Source organism: Denticeps clupeoides, unplaced genomic scaffold (assembly GCF_900700375.1).
Source record: "Denticeps clupeoides unplaced genomic scaffold, fDenClu1.1, whole genome shotgun sequence".
Taxonomy (NCBI): domain Eukaryota; kingdom Metazoa; phylum Chordata; class Actinopteri; order Clupeiformes; family Denticipitidae; genus Denticeps; species Denticeps clupeoides.
This window is the reverse complement of record NW_021630088.1, coordinates 123,169-132,690: the sequence shown is the minus strand read 5'-3', so window position 1 is coordinate 132,690 and position 9,522 is coordinate 123,169. Positions and strand designations below refer to the sequence as shown.

The window sequence follows — 9,522 nt, the reverse complement described above, 5'->3', positions numbered from 1 at the left end:
CCTCATCCCCTCGCACTCGCACTAACAGGACGGGACGTTTCCATTGATCCCCGGGTTCCATATCCCTGCCGCTGTACTTATCCAAACCTTGGCACAGATGTCTTCTTCCTCCTTCCTCCCAAGTAATTGCTTGCCGGCGTCTGTTGGGAGGGACGTGATCGGACAAGCGGACGCGGTGCCGCGCCGTTTAGTGCTCTTCCCCTCCGGCGGCCGAGTGAAAGTGATATGCGACTGGGCCGGGGGTCTTAACACCTTGTGCCGGGCCAAGCGGGCCGGGAAAGGCCCCGGTGTCAGCGCGTCCCCTCTGGGACTCTGCGGACGGGCGTCCCTGCACTTCAATCTTCCTTTAAGAGGAAAATCGATATCCTATTACATAACCTCGCACTTTTTTTTCCCCCCTTCTTCTACCCTGCTCTCAGATACCGTGAGCTGGGGGATGAAGAGCACACACACACACACACACACACACACACACACACATGCGCGCGGCAAGAAACCAAGAGATGGATCATTTAAAAACACCATTTTGGTTTCAGCAACACGATTAAACATTAAAAAAGGGCCAACCCACCACACGTCCGGAGTGGCTTCTGCATCGGTTAATCTGCACTGGCTGGATGGACGAAAGATCATTTTTAAAAAAGGGGGACCGGGTCCCTGCAAGGCGCTGGCCTCCTTGTCCTGCTCGAGATCATTATCTTGCGGAACGCGCTCCGCTCATTTCCTCATTCGTCTCGGCACGTCGGACAGCTTTTACTGAAGAACGCCCGTCTGGGTCCACCATCAAGTTGATCCCTCAAGCGTCAAAATTGGGTTCGTGCCGCTCCAACCCCCCAACCAAAAAGTGCTGTCTCGATCGCATCTGTCCACAGAACTGCTTCCTTGTACCGATAAAAAATGAGTGCAGCCTACACTGAGCCCTTCAGAAGGTATCTAAAAAGTCCTATTTACATTTACGAGTGCCTGGCAATCAGCGGTGACAGGGACAGTCCCCCTGGAGACACAGTGGTATTAAGTGGGGGCTGAACCAGGGTTACCCACCCTATATGGGTGGTAGTAGCCTAGCGGGTAACACTCTCGCCTAAGAACCAGGGGACTCAGGTTCAAACCCCACTTACTACCATCGTGTCCCTGAGCAAGACACTTAACCCTGAGTGTCTCCAGGGGGGGGGGGACTGTCCCTGTAACTACTGATTGTAAGTCGCTCTGGATAATTCAGTTTATTCTGTTGGTATTTTTTTACTTTTCAAATTCAAATCAAATAATCCAACATGTTTGATTTACAAGATTATTTACATATATATATATATGTGAAAATAATGAGACCTGTGCAATCTGTCAGTCGTGTTTCCCACATCTGCGCCCATCGCGACGCTACCTGGCAGGTTAAACAAGACAAAGCAAAGTCCCCGGGGCCGGGAAGAACGCCGCTAGTCACCGAACCCTGACAAGACAGAGACCCCCCCCCCCCCAAATCATCCATCAACAAATTATTCCAATCTCCGCCGCCTTGGTTCCAGCTCCCCGCGGGGAATGGCTGCATTTCCTTCCATTTGCACAATTAAGGCCACTTACGGTGGTAATGGACAGGCGTTTAAGGAGCCAGAACTCGCGCCTTATCAATCGCGGGCGCGTCAGCGTGCGCGAGGAAGGCCCGCCCCCCCGATTCCCGGCTCCGCTTGAAACGCAAAGCGCGGCCGGGGCCCTGGCCCCGGAGCTGAGCCTGGCCGCCTGCCGCTTCCCCGCGCCCCCCGCATCTTTTGTGGGCCTCTACGGAGCGTCCCCTCCCCTCGGGGGGGGGGGGGTCCCCGTCATCAATCACGCACTGGCCAACCCCTGTCGCGCTCCATGACACCCGGGTGACGGATGGCGTCCATGCCAACGCACTTGTTGGCGCTGGACCTCGGTTGACTCGCCAGAAGTCAGTCGGCCGGGGAGGGGGGGGGGGGGGGGTCAAAATTGTGCAACACGCATTCCAAGTGTGGCGGGAAAAGCGGCGGGAAACAAAGGCGCCAATGTCCGTTCCACAAGGGCCCTCTGTGGCCCCCGAAACGGCAGAGAATCTGCGGCTCGGCCCGGCCTCTGGGTGAATGGCGGCCCGTCAGCACTATGCAAATAAATCAGGGGTGCGCTGTGGGACGCGCCGTGGAAAACACGGATTCTCCGAACAGGACGGGGGGAACGGGAGGGTCGCCATCACAAAGAGTTAAATGCCCTTTTTTTTTGGCCCATTTTAATTTTTTTTGACGTGCCACAATAGTTACAGAAGACACATCGCAGACTCGTTGTTCCTTTTGGACAAAGAGACGTCCAACCCGGCGCTTCGATCCGAAAGGAGCGAATTGCATTTGGGCGAATCAGCAATTTCTTTCAGAATGGTGGTTCGTGGTGGCGGAAAAAGCGCCGACGTCGCAACAGAACTTTTTTTTGTCTATTGGCCGCTCCTGTAATATCACGGGAACGAGCCGGGAACGCCGCTCGTTCGGTCAATTCCTTGGAAAACGCTGCCCCCGGCACCCTAATGGGGGCCTTATTATCAAATTGCCCATCTAAATTGGAGCTGCGGAGCCTCCATCAGTAAATTGTTGGGAACGAGCGCCATTCGGCAGCGCTGATCGGCCTCTGGACTAATATTTACCGAGGCTCGGCCTTCCCCGAAAGGACGCCCCGGGAGCCGCTACGCCGCGAATTTTAATTAAATTAATTGAAAGGAGTCTACAAAGCGAGGGCGGAGGCCTCTGGAAAATTCCCGCTCTGCATCCCACATTACACATCGCACATTTGGATTAGCTCGATGGCGTTGGAGAGGCCCTCTCAACACATTTCGGCATGGAGGCGGGGCGGCTTATTTCTCTTTCTGACGGCGTAATTGGTCCGAGAAGCACCCTTCATGCCGTGAGATTATGATACAGAGCCCCGTGTGCGTGCGGTGCATTAAAGCACGCGGCCGCAAAATCACCCCATGAGGCCTGCCGCTAAAACGTCAGACCTCGGCGCAGGTCACATGGCGCGAGGTTGCAAAGTTTAGAACTAAAAACTAATAAAAGTAAAAAAAAAAAAGGTCCCAAGTTCAGCGGCCGGGCATTTCTGGCCCAATGGCAGCGCTCGAGCCTCGACACCGCGCTCATTTTCTTTATATTTCTGGTGCACGTCCACCGCGGCCCTAATTGCATTTCCCGGGGAAGAAAAAGGGGCCTGGATTCCTCGGCGCGAGGGACGGACGTCCTCCAGACCTGGCAGATGGCGGGAGGAACTTATCATTTCATCCCGGCGTCAAGACAAGTGCGGCTATAGCTGGAGAGGCTGCCAATCAAACGGTGAGATCCTTTAAATGCTATTTTTTGTCCTCATTACTTATTAATTCTTTAATGTTGGTGTTGCCAGGTTGGAGTATTATTACCCTAAAAAAATGACATTTAAAAAAAAAAAGAAGATGCGGACTGCGGCCTACTCACGTTCACACGCGTCGCCCTTCTGGTGAAATCCCGCTTTGCAAATACATTTCCCAATAGGCACCAGCCACTCCCCTTCCGCACTGCAGTGCATCTTGGGAGAGTTGTCGGCCTCCTCCTCGGCGTCGCTCACGCACGTGCCCTCCACCTCCACCAGTGACGAGAACTCCGACCCCGTCACGGTGTCGGGGAACGTGGCCAAATTCTCGATGATGGACCAGCACTTCTTGTAGTAGACCTTGACGGAGACGAGGGCGATGCACGCCCCTACGTCCTGGAAGGCCAGGTAGAAGCCGCGCCGCGACAGCGGCCCGATGATGCGCAGCTCGGTGTTCAGCTTCATCTTGCGCTCGCCGAGGTCGCCCTGCGTGAAGCTCTCGTCGGCCGCGATGGTGTCGATCTTCACGTACTGGCTCTCGCGTATATTCCTGCCGACCTCCGCGTCCGTCTCCTGGTAGTACAAGTTGAACGTCTCCTTGCAGGTGCCCACCACGCCCGGCAGGCTGTTACAATCCCGCAAGGTGAACTTGAGCTCCACAAAAATCCTCTGAGCGTCGCCCTTCTCTATCCAGTTAGTCCGAAGCCAGTTGTTCTGATTGGACTCCATGACCTGGCACACCTGGTACGTGCGGATGGGCGTGTAGTTTTCATCCAGGCCGCTGATCTCTTCCCACTGGGAGAGCGGAGAGGAGCAGAAAAAAAAAAAAAAACAACTCGCTGACAAACGTTCGCCCACCCTATCCGTACGTAGAAACGGCGTAATTCCGTAATTACCGCTATTACAATCCTACACGGATAGCACGGCGTTCCTGCGGGAATTAGGGCACTACATTTGCATTAAATTGGTTTCAGTATTACTTAGAAGTTAATGAAATTTCTAAACTCATTTTAACATGAGATGTACTTTATTTCAAACGTGATCTATTCTATATTTTAAAATATAGATTTTTTACATAAAAAATTATGCCATTCTTTTAAATGAGGAAAATATTTTATGGTTCTGTGCTGGATTGCACAGAAAATTAATAAAAGCCACCAAACGAATAAAGTAAAGAGTAAAAGGGGGATTCGGGGGAGAATCAAGGTTACAGGGTCAAACCCAAACCTCCCACTTTTAGTGGAAATTACCGTCCCTAAAGTCCAGTCCCGGTGTTGTCTTGAGTTTTCCACCGAACGTTCACACACACACACACACACACACACATACACACACGCAAGTTAGGCCTGTCCGCAATAACAGCATAATAACTTGATGCTCATTACTGCGGGGCATTCGGCTAAAAATCAGAAATAGGCCCGGACAGAGAGCACAGGGCTCCAGATAAGAGTTTTTTTACGTGAAGTTTTAAGTTTTACTCACCCCGGTGGAAGGAGAGGAGATCCACTCCAGTTCTGTCTGCTGCGCTTTAGAATCCAACAGGATCACTTCGTGGGATAAAAAACAAAGAAAGACATTTTATAAATTAATAAATACATATCCGTAAATCTATATATTTATTTTATCTAAATTTTTGTCCCGAAATGGAAGCTGAGAGCGACCCGTAGCCCGCCGCACCTCGCACCTGTTCCCCGGGGGTAAAAACGCGACGCGGCGGCGGCGGACGTCGCGTCCTTTCGGTCGCGTCGGTCGGTGAACTTTCTCTCTTTCTCTCTTTCTTTCTCTCTCTCTCTCTCTCTCTCTCTCTCTCTCTCTCTGTCGTGTATTCCGAGCTCGACTCTCGCCGTTATTACCGAGAACGGCGACTACCGGCGAATATCGCGCCCCGACGACGGACGGACGGACGCGCCGCGCCGCGATGCGCGCCGCGTCGCGGGCAGAATTTTACTGCCATCTCTTGTAAGGGGGCGGCAAGACTTTCATTATTCCGAAACAAAATGAAATAAAATAAAAAATATTTAATGCATATTTAAAAACCGGGCCGAGAGTAAGGTATTAAATCGCGGCTTCGTTTCGGAATTTTCCCCCGGATATTTCGGGGTCGTGCGGCTCCAAGTTGGCGGATAGCGGCAGGCGAGCGGCGGCTCCAGCGAGCCGAACTAACTCGGTTTATCTCCGCGGCGGAGGAGCAACGTCTTCCGTTCTTTTTTACCGTCTTCTCTCTCTCGTTTTTAAAAAAAAATAAATTAACGTTCCGTATATCCGTGTTGCCGGTGGTGTTTAGTCCCAAGTTTTTTCGGCTCCGCCGCCGCCGCCGCCGCCGCGCTCCGACCCGGGCTCCCGGGTGACAGCGCTCGGCTCCCGCCGGGAAAGTTCTCGACCCCTCCTCACCTTCCCGGGAATTCTGCGCCGCCGCCGCCGCCGCGCCGAGGAGGCAGCAGCCGTGCAGGACGAGCGTGGTCCAGAGGCGCGCCGCCGAGCTCGGAGCCATGGTGCGAGGTGGGGGGTGAGAAGCCGGAGCGCCGCGTTCTTCTGCCCCACGGACGGCGCAGCGCAGGCAGCTTCTGCTCGGGCGCCGCGGACGCGCCACAGTCAAATAGCGGCGGCGGCGGCGGCGCGGGGCGGGGCCTCGGCCGGGCGGCGTGACGGACGGCGCGGCGGGTCCAGCCAGGGGCGGCCGGGAGCGGCGCGGCCACGCCCACCGGCGCTCTGGACGAATGAAATGGCGGCGGGGGCGGGAACGTGTCTGCGGAACGACAGGGCGGGCCTTAAAGTTTTTTTTTTTTTTTTTCCTTGGGAAACGTCAAAAACGTCAAAAACCTGCACATGTCTATTCTCACCGTGGACGGGGGACATAAACAAAAACGCTCACAAACGTCCAAACATCTGGAGTTAAATATTAACTCCAGAGTAGATTTATTAACTATAACAACCAGTCAAAGGTTAGGGGGCCATGATGGAGGCAATTTAAAAATATAAAGCTATTAGACTGGATAAATCAGATTATTCAGAGTCGCCTTCGGGTGATTTAAGTTGTTCAAGAGAAGCCGAGTATGTGAAAAAAGATTGGCTTTGAAGGGCCTAAGATATATATATATATATATATATATGATCGCCAAGGTTACACAGCAGCCAGTGTTTGCCCCTATCGTAATCTGACGTCTTGCGTCTAACATGCAGACTATGCTGCTCCTGTGTGGTATTTTTAACCCAGAGCAGACGCTGCAAAGTTGTTGGATAGTAACAACCTGGTTATTACTGGTTTAGCTGAAGCATGTTGTGTTTGGTGAGAAAACGCGGGGCTACTCTCGATGGTTGAGAGAAAAACGTAAGTCGGCCGGATGCAGAAGCGCGCTTCTTAGCCATATCCAGATAAAAGCGACTGGAGATGTTTTTACTTTCTCAGCATGTTATCAGCAAGCACAAGACGTATTGACCGGCTTTTTACTCCGATGTATAAGAACTGGAACCCCCCCCCAACACACACACACAACTTGACTCAAAAGGGTGCATCACTTCTGGGAAGGTCACCTTAAGGTGGCTAGAGTCCCACGCAGTCTGGGCAGAAGATGCTGATGAGCAGATTCATTATTTTGCGTTGCAGCGTGAGCCCAGGCCCGCCTGGCGGGAGGGGATGGGGGCGCCGGGGGCTTTTTAAGTAGCACCGACGAATCAAGATAAACACAAAACACAATTAAAAAGTGCAAAGTTAATTTCCGGCCTCTCAGATGGCTGGGCAAATCGCTGATATATTAAAGCATGAAAGGGAACTCATTAGCCCTTTATATATCCTGCGTTTGTCGCAGGTCACTAATTGATCTCCATTACCTAGAACAAGTGAAACAGCTCTAATTACGACTCGCAAATATTGATTAAGAAGCTGTGTACATTATGAATGGATGCAAACAGACAAGACTTTTAATTTTTTTCTTTCTTTGGAATATTTTTTCCTTGTTTAATATTCAAATGTTTGTTAATCCGCTTCACCCTCGAAGTTATTCATCATGCCACGTCGTTCCTTTATTATTAGGAGGTGAACTACCTCTACGTTGCACTCAAGCAACTTGCTCAACCTCTGCACGTTAAGGGCGATACAGCCTTGTTGCAATAAAGGAGCAAAACGTTACAACAGCACAATTCATTCGAACCCGTAGACAACTGAGCGAAGCACAGTGTTGGGGCTTTTTCAAGTGGAGCTAAAGGCTTTGCTCAAGTACTGTAAAGCTATCTTCATGAAAAGCAGCAAAGCTACAGTTGTATGCTGCATTGAAACGGGCAAGTTGTGGGAAATCCAACCTCTGGATCCCCTGAAGAACAGGACTTGTCAATGGGACCTATTTTCAAAGTGCAGCCATTTTTCCTAAAATGCCCCAAACTATAAATTAATCTGTATCAATTAATCAAATTAATCTCTACAATCAATATTTATTTTTAAATCCTTCTAATTGCGCTCCACTTCCTTTTATTGGCATAATTAATTGTGCTCACCGATGATGACATTTGCAAACACTCCCAATGCAAAAACGTGCAACCAAACAAAATAGTACTAATCTGTTCAGAATCAGAATCGTGTCTATTGGCCACATATGAGGAATTTGATTCTGGTAGATGGCGTCTCTCAAGTACAGAGTAGAAGAACACAACAACAACAATGTGTAAGGATGTTTATAAGTGTTGTTTGTACAAGTTGTATAATACGTTTATACTGCTTATAAATATATATATATATACTGATTATAAATATATGTATGACTGTACATAGATCTATAAGTGTGTATAAATGAACAATCAACAGTACAATATACAGGGAGTGCAGAATTATTAGGCAAATGAGTATTTTGTCCACATCATCCTCTTCATGCATGTTTTCTTACTCCAAGCTGTATAGGCTCGAAAGCCTACTACCAATTAAGCATATTAGGTGATGTGCATCTCTGTAATGAGAAGGGGTGTGGTCTAATGACATCAACACCCTATATCAGATGTGCATAGTTATTAGGCAACTTCCTTTCCTTTGGCAAAATGGGTCAAAAGAAGGACTTGACAGGCTCAGAAAAGTCAAAAATAGTTAAAATTGCAAAGCTTCTGAAGCGTGATCATCAAACAATCAAGCGTTTCATTCAAAATAGTCAACAGGGTCGCAAGAAGCGTGTGGAAAAACCAAGGCGCAAAATAACTGCCAATTAACTGAGAAAAGTCGAGCGTGCAGCTGCCAAGATGCCACTTGCCACCAGTTTGGCCATATTTCAGAGCTGCAACATCACTGGAGTGCCCAAAAGCACAAGGTGTGCAATAGTCAGAGACATGGCCAAGGTAAGAAAGGCTGAAAGACGACCACCACTGAACAAGACACACAAGCTGAAACATCAAGACTGGGCCAAGAAATATCTCAAGACTGATTTTTCTAAGGTTTTATGGCACTGATGAAATGAGAGTTGAGTCTTGATGGGCAGATGGATGGGCCCGTGGCTGGATTGGTAAAGGGCAGAGAGCTCCAGTCCGACTCAGACGCCAGCAAGGTGGAGGTTGGAGTACTGGTTTGGGCTGATATCATCAAAGATGAGCTTGTGGGGCCTTTTTGGTTGAGGATGGAGTCAAGCTCAACTCCCAGTCCTACTGGCAGTTTCTGGAAGACACCTTCTTCAAGCAGTGACAGTAATCTGCATCCTTCAAGAAAACATGATTTTCATGCAGGGACAATGCCTCCATCACATGCGTCCAAGTACTCCACAGCGTGGCTGGCAAGAACGGGTATAAAAGAAGAAAAAACTAATGACATGGCCTCCTTGTTCACCTGATCTGAACCCCATTGAGAACTGTGGTCCATCATCAAATGTGAGATTTACAAGGAGGGAAAACCAGTACACCTCTCTGAACAGTGTCTGGAGGCTGTGGTTGCTGCTGCACGCAACGTTGATGGTGAATGGATCAAAACACTGACAGAATCCATGGATGGCAGGCCTTTGTCCTTGCAAAGAAAGGTATATATATTGGTCGCTGATTTGTTTTTGTTTTGTTTTTGAATGTCAGAAATGTATATTTGTGAATGTGGAGATGTTATATTGGTTTCACTGGTAAAAATAAATAATTGAAATGGGTATATATTTGTTTTTTGTTAAGTTGCCTAATAATTATGCACAGTAATAGTCACCTGCACACACAGATATCCCCCTAAAATAGCTAAAAATAAAA

At 49.5% G+C, this 9,522-nt stretch overlaps 1 protein-coding gene across 7 annotated transcripts in view; it reads right to left on the bottom strand.

The window, feature by feature from the left end:
- The window catches only part of LOC114782976 (ephrin type-A receptor 7-like), a 52,668-nt gene extending 46,788 nt beyond the window's left edge, over positions 1-5,880 (bottom strand). For all 7 annotated transcript variants that reach the window (XM_028968618.1, XM_028968620.1, XM_028968619.1 and 4 more), the window contains exons 1-3: positions 5,722-5,880; positions 4,813-4,877; positions 3,456-4,125 (exon numbers count right to left, since the gene is read on the bottom strand). In XM_028968618.1, the coding sequence (XP_028824451.1) occupies positions 3,456-4,125; positions 4,813-4,877; positions 5,722-5,821 (835 nt within the window). In that variant the 5' untranslated portion in view covers positions 5,822-5,880. The remainder of the gene's footprint in view (positions 1-3,455; positions 4,126-4,812; positions 4,878-5,721) is intronic.
- Positions 5,881-9,522: the final 3,642 nt, after the last annotated feature.